Below are 22,833 nucleotides of genomic sequence, written 5' to 3'. Positions count from 1 at the left end.
ATGGGCCATACGTGGGGGTTGGAGTGGTTTTTTGTTCTGGCCATAGCAGGCAGTTGAGAGCTCAGAGCCTGAACCAGGCTTGTGTTCTGTCCCAGCTGCTTTTCCGTCCACCAGCCTCAGCTGTGTCGCTTTGAGCAAATGATCGGCCTTCTCTGCGCCTCTCCAGCCTCGCCTGAATTGCACGCACCTGGAAAGGGGCGAGGCGCAGGGCGGCGGGTCCTCAAATAAGGCCGTTTTGTTCAACGTTTCATTTTAACGTGGGTGAGGTGCTGTAGGAACTCAACTGTTGCTTGTATCAATCAGCTTGTGGTAATTGGTTTCATCTTACATCGTTTTGCATAAAGTTGCAGAATCTGTGGATGCTAAATGAGGTCTTACTGCGCCGAACCTGGTGACTGGTCCAGTCCTCCGCAGTAACTGGGCTGCTGGTAATTGTAGCCGCGATCATAAGGGTCTCACCCTCACCTGCGCTGCTCCCCGGTGTTGTAGGAAGTTGATTGACTGCATGAGGTGCGACACCGGAGGGCCACGGGAGCCCAGCTAGCTCAGCTCCTGGGGGAAGGAGCCCTGCCAAGGCCCCCAGGGAGTCTGTGCCAGGACATGGCTAGAACCCCAGCTGGGCCTGGGGCCCCCCACTTGCTCTGCTTAGAAAGTAGGTCCTCAGCCTCCACCTGCAAGTGTGAAGGACCTGGCCTAAGGGTGGTTCCAGTCTCAGCTCCTTCCCCTCTCCAGATGCCCCAGTGTGGGAGGGCCTGGTGGTGGGCCCCGGACCTGGGGACTTGGGCTACCCTGACACCAGGTTGGTGGTCTCTGGGACCAGTTGAGCCACAGGCTGAAGCCCAGCCCTAAACCTGGCTGTGGACCTGTTGCCCTGCCCCCTCCCAAGGACCCACATTGTGCTTTTTCTTTTTTTAATTCCGTCCCTGGTCTGGTTGGGATGGAATAGTCCAGGGCCACTCGGAGTAGCAGTGGCAGGATTTGAGCCCATGCCTCGCTCGCTCCAGAAGCTGGCCGGGCCTGCCGGGCTTGGCCGCCTCCGGGGGCTGCCCTGCGCTGTGATGCCCCTCGGGGGGCTGCAGCTGGATCTGAAGGAGGAGGCCGCCTAAGGCAGGGTGTGGGGTTCATGCCAGAGCCTGGCTCCCTCTCCCCTTCCCTGTGGCCGTTTCTCAACTTCTCTGTGTCCTTCCTCATCTGTAAAATGGGGGTGATTTGTGAGACTACATTATGTGAGGTCAGAAAAGCACTTTGTCAGCGCCGTTTACATACCGTTTATTACTCCCAGCGGCCTTCCACGCAGCGCTGGCTTTCCCCGCTCATCGCTCTGCAGGGCCCTGTTCCCCAGGGGACAGGGCGACACGCTTGGTTCATTGACCCAGCGCAGAGGGCCTGGGGCCCTCCCTGGACATGGCCCCTTCGTCTAGGAGCCCACGTTTCCTCCTCCAGGTGCTGCTGGCAGGCCCAGAGCCTGGACTTAGGGAGGTGGATGCTGCCTCCCCTGCAGGGTTGCACCAGGGCATCTCCTCTGTCCCCACCTCTGCCAGGACGTCACCATGCCAGGCACCCAGAGAGCTCCATGTATGGGAGGGGACGCCCGCATCTGGGGACTCCCCTGTTCCCTCTGCCCAGCTGCTGGGCTGGCACAGGCCGCTGGAAAAGGCAGGGACAGGACGTGAGGACAAGTCCATGCTGTGGGGTTCGATCCCCATCTTCCTGCAGACTTGCAGTGTGACCTCAGGCAGGTCACTTTGCATCCCTGAGCCCGCTTCTTCCTCTAGAATACCCACTACCTTGCAGGGGTGGTGAGGCCCCAACCAGGTACAGTGCACATGGAAGTGCCCAGCACAGGAAGTGCCTGAAAAATGCTGAGCTCCTAGGGGTGGGGCGGTCACCTGCAAATTCGTAGGTGGGTGCTGGGCTGGCCAGGGAGATGGCCAGGGCCCAGCCATTTTGGCCTGCCCCCAGCCACACTTGCCCCCATGGGAGCTGGGAACACGTGAGGCACAGAGGAAGAGCTGGGAAGGAATTTAGTGGTAAAGGGGGGACGCCCCCCCAGACCACCTCCACGCCATTCAAGGGGCCCAGGGTTGGTTCTGTCTTGGCTGCTCTATGGACGAACCTCTTGCCTGACCAAGTGGCTGACACGTGAACAGGGCAAGTGAGAGTGGCCACCTCGAAAGAACTAGAAGAGTAAATGGAACCCCAAGTGCAAAGTGGCCCGGGGGGGCTCCTGGCTTGCTTCCCTGGGGCGCCACCTGGCCTGAGGAGGGGGGGAGAGCACACTTTTCTCCTAAAGGGGGGTAAGAAAGCGCAAAACAAGAGCCGCAAAACAATCCCACAGCCAAGACGCCACCTGAGTTTTCCGTTTTTTTTCTTTCTCTTCGTTTTTAAAACAATATAGTGCAGACTGCACTTCTCACAGTAGAATATAATGGTCAATTTTAGTATAAAAAAAAAACATTCTCAGAGATTTGTAAATGCACTTAGTGCTTGAACAGGCCTTGGAGAGAGATACAGTACGGCTTCCGGAGTGCCAGGAGGGCCAGGACCGGGGGAGCTCGGGCCTCGGGGACTTCATAGGGGGACCCCGCCGGCCTCCCCTCACCCCTGGATGGTGTGGGGCAGGCCTTGGAGGGCGGCTGGCAGGAAAGGAGTTGCATTGCGTCTCCCAGTTAGAACCAGTGGGTTACCCCCTCGCTGGCTCCAAGGAAGGAACCCCCGAAGGCGGGGAGGTAGGGTTCCTCTGACGGGGTCTAGGACGGCAGGCCCACTGCTAACCCCGTGGCACCTTTGTGCGAATAGGGAAATGGCACCCCTTCCTTAAGCATCGGAAAATTGCCGTAATAAATATACAAGCCTGGGTGCCAGTGTCTCCTTAGATGAGGTGCCCTTGTGCGGTGCACAGCCAGACAGCTGTGCCCAGCAGCCCTGTGAGATGTACTGGGGAGAGGGGAAGGTGGGGGTCCAGGGTTTGGAGAATGGGATAGGGGTGCGATTTTTCTGTGCTGGGAAGGAATGTGGGGAGGGGAAGGAGGGTCTGTAGTACCTGGAGCCTCTGTTACAGTGGCATTCCCCCGGACTGGCCAGTGGGGGACACTGTGGGACCAGTGACTCCCTTTTCCAGGTGACTGGGGAGCTTGTGGGGGAGAAGCTATCAGACCCCTGGGGGCTGCTTGGACCCCACCCTGATTCGAAGCCATCACATTTCTTCCTGCCTCCCACCCTGGCCTGAGCGCCTCTCCCAGGGGAGCCAGAAGGAACCACTCCTGTTTTGAAGTGGTTTCTGCCTCCCTACCTCTGCCAGTGTGGATGGGGGAAGGCCTGGATGCCCGCAGCTGCTCAGGGGCCCTCCCCACGTCCTGGGGCAGCTGACGCAGGGGAGGGGCCTTGGTGGGAAAGGTCACCCTGCTGAACCTCATGGCAGCAGCCAGCCTAGCTTCCCTGTGCGCACCCGTGGGCCCCTGCGCGCCGACCGCTGTCCTTCGGCCTGCCTCCCACCTGGCACCCTGTCCCTCTGTCCGTGAGGCCACAAGGCAGGCCTTATCTGTAGACGGGAAGGCGGATGTGGGCGTGCTGGTGGTCGAGCAGCCGGGGCACGGCCACCGTCTCGTAGCCCTTGCCTAGCATTTGCTCCTTGATGCAGGGCGGCCGGATGTCGTTGATGAGATACTCCAGCGACTGCAGGCTGCTGCTCAGCACCGCCGTGTTGCATACGCTCTTGCTCGGCAGGCCGGAGAGGGCCTCGGCCGGGGGCCCGGTCAGCTCCCGAGCCACCCCGGGCCCCAGCTCGGTGACCGCCACGGCCGCTGGGTTGTAGCAGTCACTCGTGGGAGTCACCAGCACGCTGTTCCAGGGCGCAGCAAAGTACTGGCCCACAGTGAAGCTGGCGGGCAGCCCCACGCCGCAGTTGAGGGGTGACCCGCTGGCCCGCTCGTAAGCCCGCCCCCCACAAGCCTCTGGGGATTTGCTGGCCACTGTGCCACCGCTATAGGCCCGCAGTGGCTGGGGTGGTGGGGGGGGTGGCTTCTGTGGCCACAGCAGGTAATCCAGGCTGCCATCCACGTACCCTGCAGGCTTGGTGGCTCCAGCCAACGTCAAGGCCGCCGTGCTTCCCTGGCCCAGCTCGGCGCCCTTTCGGCAGTCGGGCAGGCCAGCGGCGGCCGAGTAGGCCATGCTGGGGAAGCTGGGCACGGGGCCATGCTTGGCTGGGCTGGGGTGGGGCACAGCCACGCCCTGGCAGGCAGCGGGTGCAGCGCCCGGGGCCTGGCACTGCTGGTTGAGCTGGTAGAGGATGCTGTGGATGGAGGGCAGGTTGGAAGGTGGCAGGGCCAGGCCGCGGCCGGGCAGGGCGATGACGGAGGCGGCGGTGGCGGCAGCCGTGGGCAGGCCAGGCGGCGGGGCAGGCGCCTCGGGTGGCTTGGGGTAGGCCAGGGGCCCCAGAGTGCTGGGCGCCGGGTAGGGCGCGATGCCCACCTGCACGGCGGCTGGCGACAGCTTGGTCCGCTTGCCCTCGGCGCTCTTGAGCACGCCTTTGGCGGGCCCGGGGGGCGCGGCCACGCCCGAGGAGGACACGGCGGCCTTGACGATGGCCAGCAGGCCCTGGTAGCCGGGGGTGTGCGGCGGGTAGGGGCTGTAGCGCTGGCTGCAGGTGTCGTAGCCATTGACGGTGCGGCTGAGGTGCTTGTGCTGGGGCACCCGGACGGTGGTGGGGAAGATCTTGATCGACAGCGGGCTGTTGGCCACCTTCTCAGCGTAGGCGTCCAGCTCGGCCGGGCTCGGGTAGCGGGAGGAATGCATGGAGCTGGCCACCGTCTCGCCTGCAGGGACAGGCGAGGAGAGGAAAGCACAGTGAGCACTGACCAGGTGACACGGGGAGGCCTGGGACCCCCCCCACTGCTCCCCAGGAGGACTCCGGGCGCTGCTGGGCTGCCCTTCCCTCGCTCCTTCATTCCCGCTGAGTTAAGCTTGGGATCAAAGTGTAAACAGAGTGAGCACACGCGTGACCTGGCTGAACTGTCGCAGACGTGGTGTTGTCTATTACAGGGACACCCTCCTGTAATAACACCTGGGTCAAGGGATGGGACATGGCCCGTCTCCCAAGGGCCCCTTGTGCCCCCTCCCAGTCGCTGACCACGCCCAGGTCAGCGGCCCTCCTGCCCTCTCACTACACGGCCAGTGCCTGGTGCTTGTCCGCGGGGACACGGGGCGCGCCTGCACGCGCACGTGGGCCAGCCTGTGTCCCTTCCGGCTGCGTGTGTGAGGCCCGCCGGTGGCCGGTGTGGCAGTGGTTTGTTTTTCGCATTGGCACGTGCTGTCCGGGTCCGACTACATCACAGTTCACCCCTCCTTCCTGTTGATGGCGTTGGAGTCGTTTCCAGTTTGGGGCCGATACCGTGGTCCTCTGGTCCTGGTGAGTGTATTTAGCGAGCTCTGTTGGGAACACGCCCACGAGCAAAACCGCTGGGCCCCGGGGAGGTGGATGCTCAGCTTAGGAGAAAATGCCCCGACAGTCTGCCAGAGAGACTGCGCAGGGTACGTGCCCGCGGGCAGAGCTCAGTGGTGCCCGGGGCCTCACACCCTCGACGGCGCTTGGTGTTGTCGATCTTCCACTGTAACAGTGCTCCGGTGGGTTCATTCCTTCTGCCCCTTTACCTCTTGGTGCCTCCCTTTCCCTATCTGTCAAATGGGCGGTTCGGTGCGTTGCTTTGTGAACAGAGCCCAGCACGGGCCGGCGGGAGGGGAGGGGGTGCCAGTGGGAGCTGCCGCAGTTGCTCTCCATCTGGCGCTCACATTTCCTGCCCAGTCAGTAGGCAGGTGAGGAGGGGCTTCATCCCCTGCTACCCAGCCCCTTCCCAAGTCGGCCTGTCACCTGCAAAACCACTGCCTTTTTGTGAACTGCGTTTTGTGTGTCCGTGGGCAAGCTGGCTCTGCCACAGGGGAGGCAGGTCCCTGGTAGGCTGACCCCCTTCCCATCCAAAGCCCCTCCCCGGTCCTCAGTGCTGCCCATGACCCTTTGGGGGCAGGGGCCCTGCATGAGGGGATGAAAGGGCCCTGCCTGGGCTTTGAGCTGTCTGGCCTGGTTGTGGGGCTGTGCGGCCCTGTGTAAGTTGCTTGCGCGGCTGAGCCTTACTTTCCCCACCTGTGGAATGGGGGTAATGACCATGCCAGGTTTGCCGGGTGACCTCGACTGTACCGAGGGGCCCAGCGGCAGGTGAGGCACACAGTAGGTCCTGGAAGATGGTGACCTGTCTGGGTCCTCAGATGAGATGGAGCCTCAAAGGTTTCCAAGACATACTGCCTTTCCCGCCCTGTGGGCACCCCCAGGACCTACTAGTGACTCTGGGGGACTCGGGGCGGGGGCTTTACCACTCTGAGCCTGTTTCTACATCTGTAAAATGGGGACGCTGCTGCTAACACTCCCTCCCAGAGTGCCTGTGAGGGTTTAACAAGTTGTTCACAGGGGTGTGTGAGCAGAAGCAGGTAGTCTCCACGTGTGCGCTGGAGTGAGGGAAGGGGGGGCCTGTGCACAGGTGGGCCCCGCACTGTGGCTGGGGCAGTGCAGACACTATGCCCATCCTTCCGGAGCCTCACCCAGGACCCCGATGGCTCACAGCCAAGCTGGGCAAAATGCCTGCTGTGATGGGAAGGGCAGGCAGAGTGGGGCAGCTTCAGAGATGGCTCCTGGAACAAAGGGCACCTGGCTCAGGCGATGAAAGGGGCCAGGATGCAGGGAAACAGCGGGGGCTAAGGTCCCGGGTCGGAAGCATGTCCAGGTGGGAACACACATAATTCAGAGAGAGCAGAAGCCCAGAGCAGGCCGCTGGGCAGGGCGGGCAGGGCGCTCTTCACTGCCGGGCAGCGGTCCTCCAAGGGGCATTCCTGTCCTCCGGGGCACACTGTGATGTCTAGAGAAGTATTCATTCGGTTGTCACACCTCGAGGAGGGGTGCTACTGGCATCTAGTGGGCAGGGGCCAGAGAGGCTGCTAACCATCCTACAATGCACAGCACAGCCCCTGCCACAAAGAACTCCCAGGGCCCCAAATGGCAGCAGTGCTGGGGGGAGAGGGCCTGCCCCCAGGGCATGGCCAGCTGGGGGAGGTTTTGGGCAGGGGCGAGCAGGGGCAGGCATGCCTGGCAGGAAGGTCACTGGCTCTGCCCCGGGGGTGCAGGGATGTGGTCTGACCTGGGCCGGGCAGCACCCAGAGGAGGCGGGAGCAGTGCCCTCGGTCCCTCTGGCCTAACCAGGGCCGGGCAGGTGCAGCCGGCCAGAGGCCCCCATCCTGCCCCTGCCTGGGGCAGCCCCCACCTAAGTGGCCTAAAATAAACTCAGTGTGGAGAATGGAAATGTCACTTCGGCCAACGGGGGAATCTTTCTCCGAGATTGGATTTAAACTACATTATACAAGCAATTTCATGGGCACTTAGCACCGCTCGGAGAGTCCCGCAAAAAAGGGACCAGCTCTTCATTTACCAGCCATAAATCAGCAGTTGCTATAATGAGCACAAAAATGTCACTTTTATGCAATTTTACAGATGAACAAAACTGGTGAAATTAACTGTGGTAACCTACTATAGTCAGCAAAAGCAGCTGCCGGGGAAAAAAATTATATCTGTATGTATTTTTGTGCTTCTTAAACTCTCTTCCCAAGCAAGTTTCTGCCATTGTGGTGTGAAAACTCATTTGTCCTCACTATTATACTTTCATTTGGAGTTTATCTTGAGTATCCAATGAGCCACCAACTGTGAAAATGATTAAATCTACAAAATCTATCTAATGGATGGAATAAATTAGGTGTTTAAAACCTTAAGAAAAAGTGTGGGGGGGAGCAACGCCTGTTACCAGTTCCCACTCATTGAAAGAAGGGGCCCCTCTGGCCCCTGACAGGAGACTTCTCGAGGGTGGGCAGGTCACCTCTGGCTTTTGTCGGAGCCTGTGGTGGTGGCATAACAGAGGATGCCCTTGGGTGGGTGCTAGGCTCCGAGCCCCCAAGGTTTTCTCGATGACTCTTGTTTGGAGCACCTGACAGCTCAGAGGTGGGAGATGGGTCCCCATTTTATAGGGGAGGAAGCAGACAAGTTGTGGCATTTGGCAGGTGGCCTCCGAGATCTCCCCCCCCCCCCCCGTGCCCTTTGTGGTCCCCTCCCGCTGCGAATGGGGCCGACCTGTACAACCTATAAGATCCTGTGCAAGGGGGGGAGTGTGCGGACAGGGCGAGGCACCGACGGTCCTGCAGCCTGCTCCTCACACATGCTCTTGGATCGCTTGCCCTGGGGGAAGCGGCTGCCACGTGAGGACGCTGGAGCAGCCGTGGGGAGGCCCACCTGGGGACGAACCGAGGCCTCCTGCAAAAGCACGTGAGCCTTCTCGGAATTGGGTCCTCCAGCCTTGGTCAAGCTTTCGGGTGACTGCAAACCCTGCCAACATCTGACTGCATCTGAGAGGTGGAGCAGAACTGCCCAGCTAAGCCACTCCTGAATCCCGATGCACAGAGACCAGGAGAGCTGCTAGGACACTCCACCACCTCCCAGCTCCCAGCTGCCTCTCTGTGAAACCCTCCAATGAGCTGTTTGCGTGAACTCGGAGCTGCTCAGGGAGCACTCAGGGCCCAGTCACCTGGCTCAGGTCTCCCTCTGCAGCCCCCCCTCCCCATGGCCCCTGGACTACATCCCTGTGCCTCCCCTCTGCTGAGGGTTGCCTCCAGGCCAGCCAGGTACTGTGACCAACGCTCAGGCCTTGCCCTTCTGCGGCCCTTGTGGCATCCTTGGGAGGTGGAACCCAGGTTTTAGAAGAGGAAGCTGGACATTCAAGGAACAGGTTATCAAGCAGGGGTTGCAAATTCCCACATGTTCTTGGGCGGGGAATGAGCCAGCAGGCCCACGCGGGGCAGGGACTGAGGGTGGCAGGGACTGAGGTGGGCCGGGAGGGAGTGGCCTGCCTAGAGACACTGACTTATGAAAGGATGTGGAGACACCGAGCAGGGCAGACCACACCTGGTGGGCAGGATGGATGCGAGTGACGGCGCAGAGCCCGGCAGATTCCCTGTTCCGAGGCCTCTGAGAGGCCACAGGGCAGCCACCAGACAGAACCTGGGCTCCCGTGTGCAGAAACCAAGATGCCCACCCTGTGAACGGGGCCACCCCTGCCCCACTCTGCCCGCGTGGCCCCCATCAGAGCCTAGTCGGGAAATGTAAAAAGCTGGCTGGAGGCGCCAACCTGTCATCACCGCCATTAGGTTAATGTTAGGAGCCTTTTACAGGTGCGGTAAGTAGATGCAGTTATTAACGAGTATATTAAGCCAATTAATAGCAGCCCTTTGAGTGAGATTTAATGTTGCTTCGGGGAGATGTGCGAGCAGGACTCAGTGGCACCCTGCCTTTCGGAAGCTGAGCAGGGGAGAAGTGGGAGTGGAGGGGGGAAGCTCTGCTGTTGAGGCCACAGGGTGAGCAGCTGCGACTCAGGCTGGAGTCAGGGCTCTGCAGTGTGACGCCCAGCGTTACTACTTGCGGTGGGTGACTTTCGACAGCCACTTAATGTGACCTCAGCCTCCCATCTGTAAGGGGAGAGGGTGGACATGTGGTTGCTGAAGCCTGTGTGGTACTCGGCATGTGGTACCTGCCACCAGGGGCAGGCCGGTGGGGACGATTGTGGGTGGGGCGAGGCGGGGCAGGGGTGCGACACCAGCCAGAATTTCTGGTCCTACACTCTGGGATCTCTGTGGGACCCCAGGCATCTGGACGTGCCCCTGGAGAGGCTGTTCCCCCAGCGGACCTCAGGTTTTGGGGCTGTAAATGGCTCTAACTGTAGCTTTCTCACAGGAGTGGTGGAAGAGTTAAAAGGGCCGGGCCGGGCTGCCCAGTGGGGCGCGGCTCAGCTGTTGATCCAGATCGAAGTTTGATTCCAGGGCAGGGAACATGCCCAGGTTGGGGGCTCGATCCCTGGGTCAGGGGCCTGCAGGAGGCAGCCATTCATTGACGACTCTCTCATCATTGATGTTATTTCTCTCTCTCCCTTCCTTTCTCTGAAATCAATATATATTTTTTAAAAATTATTAAAAAGTGGGCCAGGCACACAGTGGGTGTTTAGCAAATGCCATTTCTTTATCATGCTGTTGTAGGTTTTACCTATTGCCCCCTCCTTTGAGGCTCAGGAAGTCACAGTGGGCATGATCTGTGCTGAGATGGGGGGCAGGGGCACCAGGGCTGCTCCAGGTCAGAAGGGGCCCCTGGGCACAGGGCCTGGCCCCAGTCCACAGGGAGGGGAAGCTCACATCTGCATTCCCCTTGGCAGCTGACATTCTGCCCTTGGAGGTGGCAGCCTCCTGAATGCTCAATTAACGTGACACTAATTAGCTGATGGCACAGGCAGAATACCTAATGAGGCCGCCCAGGAGGGGGCGGGGCAAGGGGCTGGGCCAGGGCAGGTGCAGCTGTTCTCTGGCCTCCGCTCGGAGGGCTGTGGCGAGGGGCAGGGTGTTTGCCAACCACCTTGATCTGCCCCCAGCCCACTGACCCAGGTGGTAGCCTGAGGGTCTTTGAAATCAGACTTGGGTGTGAATCGAGGTACCCTCGGTACCAGCTGGGGGACCTCAGGGAAGTGACCACAGCTCCCCTGGCCTCCATTTCCCCCAAGGAGACGGAGTGACGACTAAATGCGAGGACGCGGGTCGGAAGGCTTGGTACACAGTGGGTGCGTAGAACAGGCCGGCTGCCTTCCCTCTAGCTCTGGGCCAAACTAGGCAGTGCTGGGTCGTGGTTATCACTGGGCACAGCACACAGGAGCCTCTCTCACATTCTCCACGTGTGTGCGCACGTGTGTGGATGCTCAGACATTCACAAAAACGGGCAGGTGTTCTCAGGTACACACGTGTATCCACACAAACCGTGAGAACATTATACTAAGGGGAAAAGCCAGACATAAAAGGCCACATATTGTATGATTCCATTTATATAAAATGTCCAAAATAATTACATCTAGACAGACAAAAAGTAGTTTAGTGGTTGCCTAGGGCTGTGAGGGGGCCCAGGGGAAATGGGGAGTGCCTGCGAGAGGACATGGGGATGGGGTAGGTCTTGGGGGTGACGAGGGTGTTCTGGAGTTTGATAGTGGTGAAGCCTGCACACTCTGAATTTAAAGTACTCACTAGTACACTTCGAGTGGGTGAATTGCATGGTGTGTGAGAGCACACACATGAAGCTGTTTCCAAGAAACTGTAAGAGCATCTTTCTGTAAGATTTATTTCTGTTCTTTGTTACAGGTGCAGGGCAGGAACGTGCAAACCTGGCCTCTGCCTGCTTTTGTAAATAAAGTTTTACTGGAACACAGTCATGCCAGTTCCTGTCCCCACATCTGGGACAGTTTTCATGCTACGGCGCAGCCGAGTTGAGTGGTTATGCTGAGACTCTATGCTCTTGCAGGGCCCAAAATATCGGCTCTTTACAGAAAAAGTTAGTCGCCTTCTGTAGAGGAAGAGAGCTGCGTGCGTCATCGTATGTTGATCTTATATTTGGGATCTTGCTGAATTCTTATTCCTCGGGGTTTCCATGCAGCTAGTTTTACTCTCACTAATCCTTGTGACTTAGTTGTGCTCCCTGCCTTACTGAGCTGGCCAGGGCTCTGCACCGTGTGGAGAGGCAGTGGTTCCAGGCTCTGTCATCTGATTTTATCGCTCCTTGGGCTGGCCTGTTGGGGACTGTGGCTGGATGCTCTTAAAGGATGAAGGCAGCTGCCCTCCTTCCTAGGCCGCTAAGAGCTCACTTGTATTTGTTAAATGGTAAAAGGGGGCTAACGCCACCTGGCCTCTCCCTGTCCTTCGTTTCCGAGCCTCTGCCCTCTCCTTGGCGTGGGCGCGGTCCCACAGCAGGGCGGCCCTGGACCTCCCTCCATCCCCCAGGCTGCGCTCAGCAACAGCTACATAATTGGATCTGCTGCGCAGCCAGAGGTTTGTTCTTAATTTTATTGGAATTTTAAATTGCTTTGTTTCTTCCGTATTTTATTAGTGTCAGTGGAAGCAGCTGCACCTGCAGGAATGCTCGTGGGGCCGGGGCTCCAGCCTCTCAGGGTCAGGGTTGCTGTGCGAGGCTGGGTGAGGGCTGGGAGCTGGGGAGGGGAGGGGCGCCCTGATCTTGGGTTACCCCCCTCGGGGGCAGAGGGGTTGGGAACCTCTTGTTCCCTTGTGGGTATCGGTGTGGGGGCAGATAAAGTGCTTGAGTCTGCTACCAGACCCTGGGGATTCTCTCCTTCTGTTCTTTCCCCCACATCATGGCAGAGAAAACTGAGGCCCAGAGAGGGCCAGTTACTCACTTGCCCACAATCCATTTCCACGACCCATGCAGAGCACAGCCAGGATTTGACTCCCAGACCATCTTGATCTCAAAGCCTGTGCCCTGGGGGCTTATGGGGTGGGGGGAGTGAGGGTAGCAGCCCAAGTCAGTGTCCTGGGGTAGCTGCCTCAGCCTTGCCCTCCTTAGACAGCAGGTCCCTGAGTACCACCCCTTCCCCACCCCCAGCCTGGACAGTGCCTCTCTGGAGCTCTCTGCACAGCTGTACTTTTAGCAGCGCACGAGACAACTCAGTTTTTGTACCAACACCATGATGAGAAAGTCAAATATTTATTAACGGGTCCTGAGCAGCTGAGAAAAATAGGCTCCTGTCCGGGGTGGGCAAGTCCTGCTGGGAACCCAGGGACTCTGGCCAGCCAGGAGTAGTCCAAGGCCTTCGGCCTGAGGCAGGGAGGGAAGAATGGGCTTTCCCTCCCCACACCATTTCTCCAGCCACCTAGAACGGGCCATGACTGCCAGCCAGCTAAGCTCCTGGACAAATGGCTGTCCGTGCCCTCCAGCTCCTCTACCTGCCTGACCTCAGATCCTAGTGAGGTGAGTGCAGCCATTTCTGGTTTGCTGGTCAAATGTGACAGCCAGTCCTGGTGCAGCCGGGTTGTCAGGCTGCTCTGATCCCATTTTATAGGAGGAGGGAGGGGGGCCTCAGACTGGGCCATAACTTCCCCTCACTGGGCTTTTGACATCACCACAGACGATCAGAGCTGGATGGCTTCTTAGGTCCGTCTGATCTGACCCTTGACTTTACAGGAGGAACACAGGCCCTAAGAGGCTGACTGACGTGGCCAAGGTCACGCTGCAGGTGGCCCAGTTGAGATCTTTTTCCTACAGTGAGAAACACAGCACAGTGCAAGGTCTGGTCGTGAAACCAGGGGCCACAGGGACAAGAGGATGGGCCTCGGGCCTGACTGCCCAAGAGTAATGCCCAGGAGGAAAGGGCAGGAACCTCCTCTGCCAACTGTCCAGGCCCTGACTGGCGGCAAGGCGCCCAATTCAATTTGCTTATCTCCCTTCCTGCCTCCCTCTTTCCTGTGCCCTTCAATTACAGGCAGAGCCAGTGTCTTTTCCAATAAGTGCAAAGATGTCAAAGGGTCTGAGTGGGCAGGGGAAGCAGGATGGCCTTGGTAGCCTCCACACTCCCTAGTTCCAGCCTTGGAGCAGGAAGGAAGGACCAGCCCAGGTCATCATGCCCAGTCCCTGCCTCCAGCCAGCAGCAGAGGGCTAGGCAGGGAACCCTGGCAGCTGGACAGCAGCAATCAAAGGGGGATGTGGGGATGCGACCAGATGCTAACATGACAAGCCCCAGGAATAAAGTAATGGTGTTCCTAATACAGAAGGGAGGGGAGGAGGGGACAGGAGTATAAGTACATAGATGCCCTCATTTTAACAGCTGGGATCAAAGGACATCATTTAAAGCTGACATCAGGTGATACAGGTTTAAAGGTATGAAGTGAAGTCCAAGGAAATGTTGTAGAAAGAAAACAAATACATTTGACCCTTGAACAACACGGGGGTTAGGAGTGCTGATCCCCCCCATACACAGTCAAAAACCCACATAACACTTTTGACTCCCTAAAAAGTTAACCACCAATAGCCTACTGTGTTGACAGGAAGCCATACCGATAGTAAAAACAGCTGATTAACACCTTGCTGATCGGCGATTTCAAGCCAGAACTTGACCCGTGCATCGGCTACTTTGGTCAGCAAGGTGTTTAAAATTAATGTAAGTGCAGACACGAGTTATCTTGTGACCGGTCAGCAAGGCGTTTTAACATATATTATGTATATTATGTGTATTATATACTGTATTCTTAAAGCAAGCTAGAGAAAAGAAAATGTTACTAAGAAAATCATAAGGAAGAGGGAATACATGTACAGTACTGTATGTATGTATTTTTAAAAATCCACATGTAAGTGCACCGATGTCCTTCAAACCCGTGTTGTTCAAGTGTCAACTGTACACCAATTTCACTATTTTGTTCATCTTAGAGAATGTAATAGATACTGTTCCAAAGAAATAGAAAATTAGGGTATTATTTAAAGTTACACCAGTAGAACAAAAACACCAACCTTTCTCATGATTAGTAGGTGCAGAAAACAAAGCAGAGAACACGGATCACATAGGGAAAGACTTTTAAAAGCAATTACAGCAAAGCACAAAATGAGCTAAGATGAGACATCTGTCATATCAATACATGTCAATGGGCTAAGCTCTCAAAAAATTTTTAAAAGGCATTCAGGTTGAATCACAAAGCTCAGTCCAACTCTATAGTATATGAGTCACATCTAAGCAAAGTAATTCAGAAAGGCTGAAATAAAAGGATTGGCCAAGGTTTCAAGAAAAATGCGAATTAGAAGAGCAGAGGTTACTCTGAACAGATGAAACTGAATCTGCCCCCAAAGTATTAAATTCAGTAAAGAAAGATTCGAGTCACTATGAAGACTTAAGGTATTAATATTTATGTGTTAAATCACATTGCATCACCATCCACAAGGCCAAAGCTGCAGGTGCTGCAAGAAGAAATAACTGGGCCTCATTCATTTCTCTCTCCGTGGCAGGGAGGTAAGGACACAGAAGGCCTAACTCACGTAAGTAACGGGGTTGACATAATAGGTACTCACCAGACTCTGAATCCTGAAAACAGAGCCATAGCTTTTTTTTTTTTTTTTAAGTTCCCATAAAGCCTTGAAACTCATACAAAAAAATGACCATAGATTGTATTGCAAAGAAAACTTTGATGAAATCCAGACAGGCAGAAATCATAGACAACATTTTGATCATAATGTAATAAAACTAGAAAACTAAACAAAACAAACACTGGGTGGAGAAGTGGAACTTCAGATGAGCCTTAGAGGTCAAAGAAGAAATCAAAGCCAAAATTTATAAAATTCCTAGGAAAAATGATAATAAAATACTACACACTAGAACCTATAGGATAGATATCTAAAGCAGCGTTCAGAGAACTCATAGCCTTAATTTTCCTTTTTCTTGTTTATCAGTATAAAGATTTAAGCTTCTAACTAAAAAAAAACAACCCAAAAACCACAAGTAGGAAGGTTTTAATAAAGATAAAGGCATGACTTGGAAACCACACCCATCAAAGTTATAAATGCACATACTTTTGACCCAGTATATCCACTTCTAGAAATGTACCCTGTAGTTTTACCCCTTTGTGACACATCCACGCTTGTTTATTGCTGCACTGCTTGTAATGGCGACGGGCTGGGTATAGCTCTACTAAAGGGACTGGTCGAATAGATTATGGGCTCGCCCTTGCGATGGAAAACTATATGGCAAAAGAATGAGGAATCTCTTTAGATGCTGACACACAGGATGTACTGCTAAGGGATAAGTGGTGCAGGGCAGTGTGTAAAACGTGTGCGTACACACACATCTGCTGGGACGTGTGGAGATCTCTTGGAAGGACGCACAAGAAGCCAACACTGGCTGCCTCTGGAAGGAGACGGGGCTGGGCAGGGTGGGGACAGGGAGGTTTCTGTCTCTACACCCCCCCCCCCTTTTGAATACTGGACCACACGACTGTATTAGCATGTCTAAAGAGAAATACGTATTAAAGAAGAAAAAAGCAACAGTGTAAGCACAGCGATAAATGGCAAGTGATCCTGTGCTGTAGGAGAGTAGACAGGGAGGGGTGGGGACTGTGGTGAACTGGAGATGTGTCCCCTTTAAGGAGGCAACAGTTCAGCTCTAATAGCTCTAGTATAGGAACAAGGGCCTCTGTTACTAGATTCTCTGATTTCCCCCCCCCCAAGAGATACTAGAAATCCAGATTTTATTCAAATCTCCCATTTTTAAATGTTTCCAAATACTTCAAAATTTAAAGAAACCACCACCCTAGGGTGGCTAAAAATAATCAGATCAGAGGGTTTGGGATCCCTATCCTAGGTGGTCAAAGAGGACAGATGCTTAGAGGTACCAAGTCGAGCTCCCTAGTTTGACACACTGTAAAAGCAACACCCAGAGAGGGAAAGGACATGCCCAAGGTCACACAGAGAATCGGGCCCTGAGCTGGGACCCCATTCAGGCCTACTTGCTTCCACAGTATCCTGCTCTCTGCTGATGCAGGAATGTGAGGGTCAGCGAGACAGATATGGCACATGCTGGGGTCACAGGAGGGGCTGGGGTTGGGGCCATGGTGTGGGTAGTGGTCAGAGAAGACTGCTGGGAAGGAGGCCACACCCAGTGGGAGTTGTCCGGACAAAAGGAGTGAGTGCCACTGTTGGGGAGGGACTCCAGAAAGGCAGAACAGCATGGGCAAAGGCCTAGAGGAACACGGAGAGTTCAAGGCTGGGTCGGGGTGGGTGGACCTGCGGGGTGTGGACGACATTCCCTGCCCAGGAACCGCCCTGCAGAGGCCCAAGATGTGAAAAGCTCCATGTGTCCAAAACCAGAAAGAAAGCCCTGTGACTCAGAGGGGGCAGAGAAGGGGAGAGGCGGAGGGGAAGGGGAGGCATGGAGGGTGTCGTGCAGGGTGTGGGTGCCCACTCACACTTGCGCAGCTCCAGGCTCTTGCTCGGGCAGGCCAGGTGCTGGCCTGGTGGGTTCTGGGTCCTCTGCAGACAGGCCAGCATGGCTGAGCTGGGGGCCTGCGGTGTGGCACACTCCGTGGCAGGGTCCCTGTGAGAAGGGAGGTGAGGCACTTGTCACATGCACTGCTTCATGCCCGCCTCCCACTTCCCTTAGCTGGGAGTCACTGCCAGCAGCCTCCCACCGCCCCGAAGAACACCAGAGACTTTCAAAGCAGACACTCTTTCTCCCTTATCAGACACACGAGGAACTGAGGCTCACCCGTGGCCTCACAGGCAGGAAGAGGCAGGGTCTCCTGAGCATTGGACTTCCACCCTGACGGCCAGAACTGACCGCTCAGAGTGCGGGTCACCTCCTCCAAGGGGCTACCCTGATGCCCCCAGGCTTCTCAGGTCCTCACGATTCTCACCCCTCCGTGTTCCCCCTGCAGGCTGTCCTTCCAGCTCCCTTACAACCACCTGTGAGCGGATCTGGGATCTGTACGCACACTCGCTTCAGCCTTGAGCTCCTCAAGGGCAAAGACCCCATCTGGCCATCTTTAGAACTGCAGGGATGGGAGCCCAGGAGCAGTGAGTGAGTATATGGGTGTTCCAGTTTACTGAAGTTGGTCCACCCAACTTCCCAGCACCCCTGGAGGGAGGTGTCCAGGATGGCATCCCTGGGAGAGTGAAGGAGGCTCCAACCGTGACTCAGGCTGAGCCTGGCCTTAATCTCAGACTGAGCCCTGAGCCCAGGCCCCCTGACCCAGGTCCCTACCCCAAATGGAAAGGGTAGGGCCCCCCAGGGCAGCCCTGCCAGGCTGGGAAGAGGTTCCCACAAGTGGCAGCTCAGGCGTGGCTCCAGACTGGACCACATTTGCTCACTCACCTAGAATCAGATGCGCAGAGCTCACATGGAAACACACATCTTTTCTTCACAAAATCCACTTTCCTGAGGACTCAGAGTCCCTGAGGAGCGGGGTGACACAGGCAGGGCCTGCCCTGGAGGCCACAGGGAGAGGGTGGGAGTTTCTTTGCCAGGTCTCTCCTGTGCTCTCCTCCCAGGTGAGTGGAACCCTGGACATCCCTGATGTCCACCCAGCCCTGGCACCCTGTCCCCGCCCCACCCCCTCACCCCGACCCACGCCCACACCCTGAGTCCCAAGCAGCCAAGCTGGGCCAACTCAATCCTCATGCTGGTTTCAAAAGAGAAAGAAGACACAGAGTATGCAGCGTGTAAGGGGAAGAAAGGAAGTTACTTAATACTAAACAGGTGTCTGGAGCCCTAAATTCTGCCGCTTTCTCTAATAATGAAGTATTCATGAGGAAAGGCCTTTTTTCACTCCTTTCTTAAGATACTAATTTCACAACAAGCTCCTTGTTACCGCGCAATTATTCCAATCCTGTATTTCCCAGAGACGGTTGCAGCCTCCTGTCTGTCCTGGCCTCGCGGTAAATGAAAGACAATCACGTAACCACCTTTCATTATGCTCTATTTTACTTTCAGCAGAGGTACTCTGAAAGAAATGATTTACACTGAAAGGGACTTTTATTCAGTTTCAAAACCAATTTTCTCCTATTACTGTCTCAAAAAAAAGAGAGAGAGAGTAGGGGGTGGGAGGGGGAGGGGAGGTGGTTCTCATCCTGCCCCCCACCCCCCCAATCGCCAGCCTTAACGCAGCGACGCAATAAAAGCTGCAGTATCCGCTTCCCGGCTTTGATTTCTGGTAATTGTAAAATATGCCATTACAATCAGGCAGAAATTATACAGTTTAAAAAGGGAATGAAGTGGGCTTATTGCAGAGATGAAAGCCCTTGACTGCGGGAACGAGGTGAGGCTCCTTGGGGACTTGGGATGTGAGCGGGCGGTGGGAGCAGCCTCGATGGGGCCCTTAAGGACACACCTGCGCACATGGGCACGCTGTGCCCGGCTGAGACACCCAGAACATTCGGCCATGCCGCGTGGGGTGCTGGACGTCCACATGCACCTGTACTCGCTGCATACGTTTTCCCGCAGATGGACACACCACTGTTGCACCCTCAGCCACACCACGTGACACGCCCCTCCACGCCCTCTGGCGCGCTCTCATGCACACACAGGCAGTCCAGGGACCGCCGCTCTGATCCATTTTAACTTACATGCTGGCTCCCCTCCTCTGGGTATCCCCCCTCACAGCCCTAGTCACGCCCAGTTGTAACTGCAAGTTTTCACGTGTGTCTCTCTCCACTGGACTCTGAATTTCTCAGGGGCAAGGACCATGTGTTTCTTTCTCCCCAGGGCCTAGCAAAGAGCAACCATTTAATAAAGAGGCGTTGAATGAATGGCTGAGTCAATGAATTGGTTATTGTCGATGAAGGACTGAGGCCCAGAGAAGCCAAGCGCCCTGCACAAGGTCACACAGCAAGCTGGGGACAGGACTGGGGCAGACACCTAAAACACTCATGATCTTCCCGGGACCCCCACCCTGCCCCTCCCCTCTCTGCTTAGCATCATCCTCCCATCTGCAGAAAGCCAGTCCCTCAGAGTCCCCACCCGAATTCATTACTCCCCGAGCCAGGGACCATCCTGGGAGCTTGGCTCATTTTGAAACCCTATCTGCAAATCGGGCTGTTTATAAGCCCAAGGTCTTTTGTGACTTTAATAATAAAAAAAGGGGGGGGAGGGAGGGGAAAATGTCGCAAGCTTTCAATGATTAGAATGCTCTGGCACCGTCCCTGACGTGGGGGCTGATAAGACGCCTTATCTCAGAGGCACCCCTAGGAAAAGGTCCCCTCCACCAGATAACACCCCCAGTTGTCGATATGCCCTTTCATAGCTAAGGATTTAGATAAAGGAAATGTGACAGGGGAAGGGAAAGAAAGCAAGGAACTTTCCAGGTCCAAGGAGGAATTAAGTCTGCCGCTCGCCTTGGCAGAACAATGCATGGGAGGATGTCTAAAGGCTGCCTTTATTTTTATTAAAAGAGCGAAGAATTGGGGCCTTTGGCCCTGCCTGCCTTTTGTCATCTCTCCCTGCCTGTCTGGCTGCAGGGGACTTTTGGGACACCGCCCCCAGGCCAGTGGGAAGGGGGGGGGACTAAAAAATGCTCACCTGAGTACTAATAACACTAGCAGTGCGTATTTACTGAGGGCTCCCTGTGCCACACCCTGTGCATCCTGCCTGCTACACCTCACCACATCCTTCCAGCAGCCTCTGTGGTGGGCTGTTTAGCCCCACTTTACAGATTAGGAAATGGTTACAAAGAGGGGAAATAATCTGCACAAGGTCCCACAGCTTTTAGGTGGCAGAGACAAGGGTGTCAATCCCCACCAGAGCCCGCATCCTCAGCATCACACTGTGCAGCCCCCAGCCCTGGCTCCACCGTGGCAGGTGCTCGTCAGCCCCCAGCTCCCAGTCAGCTGGGCAGGAAGGAGCAGAAGCAAAGGCCTGCTTCTCCCCAGTGCCTACATCTACTTTGGTTCTACTCTAGGAGGGGCTGGAATCACAGACAGCGAGGAGGTGAGAGGAGGGAAAGGAGGCCACTAACCCCATACGCACTCACAGAGGACAACACGTGAGGCCTGCATTGGGCAAAACTATACTGAGATGAAGAAAGCTTAGGCCCTGCCTCTTTGAAGTTACTTACCCACTCATTCACTCATTCATTCAGGCAGCAAATATTCCCTGAGCATCTTTTGGGGGCCAGCCCTGTGCCATGCACACAAAGGGGGTCCTAGATGCAATCCGTCCTTGAGGGGTTTAGAATCTTCAGTGGGGATGAGACAGGAAGCTGGGAGAAGGAAAATCAAGGAGTGGCCCACCAAAAGGGAACATCCAACCAGAACTGGCTTCCCACTCCCAATCTAGCCCTTTAAAAATGGGACTTTCCTGGCCTCTCTCTTCGGCCTCCACTATTTTGCCGAAGCAGCAGGTGGACAGAACTTTCCCTGGTGGATCCTATAGGTCAACAGTCTGCACCTCGCCAGGCTGGGCTGGCCCTGGAGCAGGGCAGAACGTGGGTACTTGGACTCCACACTAGGGTGAGGCTGTGATCCCAGGAAGCCCAAGGACTGCTCTACTTCCAGTCTTCATCGCCTCCCAGGTGCTGCCCACTACGGACTCTGTAGCTCCACTCAAGGCCAAATCCATCCTTGAGGGATTTAGAATCTTGAGTGGGGATAAGACAGGAAGCTGAAAAAACCCAGCAGTTCATGTAAAGCGATGAGTAGACTGTTAGGACTCTAAGTTCCCTAAAAATGTGCAAAGGAGAGTCCTATTCCTAGGACCTCACAACCTTCATGGAAAGGGGGCAGGTATCCTCCCACAGTTCTCACCTCCAGCCCCCAAGCTGAATGCAGAAGCACCATCCCTCTTCACCCTGGCCTGGCTACACACAGGGAAGACTTTGAAGGGTGGCAGGAGGCCCAGGGAGGTGAATAAGCACTGGATTGGGAGCCTGGGACAGCTGGGTTCAGATCCTGGTTATGTGGCCCTGAGTCGGTCCCTAGTACCACGAGCCAGGCCAGCATGTAGCCTCAAAAAAGCCTCAAGAGGCAAGATTTGCCTGCCCCTGGTGAGAACAGAAGGGTGGAGGGACCCTTGCTCAGGAGGCCATGGGGGATTTGGGTGAGCAGTCAGCCCCTCCCCCACAACAGGAAGATGATGCACATCTGTCTTTCTTCCTCACCTATCTCTATCCCTGTCTCTTACTCTACTCCCTCCCTGTCCTTCTCCTGTCTTTCCTGCTGTCACCTTTCTCGCTCCCTTCCTGACCCCACTCTCCCCTACCCCTTCCCTCCCCACCCCACTCTGTTTCTCTGCAAGGCAGCCAGAGGAGAAGCCCTCCCCCATCCCTGTTCCAAGCCTGAGGCCTTCCAGGGGACCCTGTTAATAATTAAATGTTAATCTAAAAAGCAATTTGAGCTGCAGCTAGGCAGATCTGGTTAGAGATTACATTAGCATGGAGGAGGCGAGGGTAATTTTCTTTAACCCCTCTCCTGATCTCTCAAGCCCGGAATCTTCAAGTCACACTGGAGCTGCTGATTAAACTGGCGCAGGGCTTGGCTGTGGATAAGGGGCCTGTGAAAAGTGATTATTTCCCACTGCCATTTGGGCGACAGCACCAGAAAGGGATTTTCACTCTCTTTTTTTAAGGTTAGGGTGGGGGTCATTGCCCTCTTCAACAGGAGGCCTCAACTACTGCCAAGATTACAGCTGCATTCATCCCTATAGCCAGCAGTCTCTTTAAAATGCAAATCTTGCCAGAGCACACCTGGCTCCCACGGGTCCTAGGACAGAAACGCCGGCCTCTGGCTCAGGGGACATCCCTTCATTAGGTCCTCACTCACTGTTCCTAACACCTCACTTGGGCCTGGCCCTGGGTGGGGCACTGGAGCCACAGATCCTGGTAGTTCTGGGCCATAGGGGAGACCAAAAAGTGAACCAACTATAATGAATTCTGGATAGCAGGCAGCAGAGTCCCGAGGCAGGTGTCCCTCAGGACACAGCTCTCACCGCCACACTTGCTGACCTTTGCCCACACAATCCCTTCGGCTTGCAAGCCCTTCCCATGTCTCTCCCTACCCCTTGAAATTCTACTCGACTTTCAAATGAAGCCCAGGTTCCTCAAGGACTTCTCGGAGACATACAAGGTGATTGATAACCGTTTGATGAATAATTGAATGAATGGGGTTCCCCGTGTGGCTCTCCCTGATCCGTCCTCCATGGGTTCCCGGTGCTAAGCCCAGGGTCTGAGCATAGTAGGCCCTCAGAAAACCGGCTCCTGAAGGAAAGATGGGAAAGAGGCTGGCCGGGGGAGTCCGGGCAAGGCGGGGCTCAGGAAGTGTCCCACTGGAGCACAGGCTGCCATCTGAGGCCTGCTGTCGGTTCAGGCCCTTCAGCACCACGGCCAGCTCCCAGCGCCGGGGCCCAGGGGAAAGGGGCGGGGCCGAGCCTGGGAGCGTAGTGACGTCAGTCGCCATGGGAACTAACC

At 55.9% G+C, this 22,833-nt stretch overlaps 1 protein-coding gene across 1 annotated transcript; it reads right to left on the bottom strand.

Moving 5' to 3' along the window:
- Window positions 1–2,351: 2,351 nt before the first annotated feature.
- On the bottom strand, window positions 2,352–16,968 carry FAM222A (family with sequence similarity 222 member A). Its single transcript, XM_087828392.1, has 2 exons — window positions 16,846–16,968; window positions 2,352–4,814 (listed from the first exon to the last, which is right to left on the bottom strand). The coding sequence occupies exons 1-2, from the start codon at window positions 16,925–16,927 to the stop codon at window positions 3,538–3,540; spliced, it is 1,359 nt and encodes a 452-aa protein (XP_087684518.1). The 5' UTR covers window positions 16,928–16,968; the 3' UTR covers window positions 2,352–3,537.
- Window positions 16,969–22,833: the final 5,865 nt, after the last annotated feature.

This window comes from Miniopterus natalensis, chromosome 20 (assembly GCF_054644295.1).
Source record: "Miniopterus natalensis isolate mMinNat1 chromosome 20, mMinNat1.hap1, whole genome shotgun sequence".
In the NCBI taxonomy this organism is placed as follows: domain Eukaryota; kingdom Metazoa; phylum Chordata; class Mammalia; order Chiroptera; family Miniopteridae; genus Miniopterus; species Miniopterus natalensis.
Note: the sequence above shows the minus strand (reverse complement) of the source record. Positions and strands in the feature narration are given on the sequence as shown.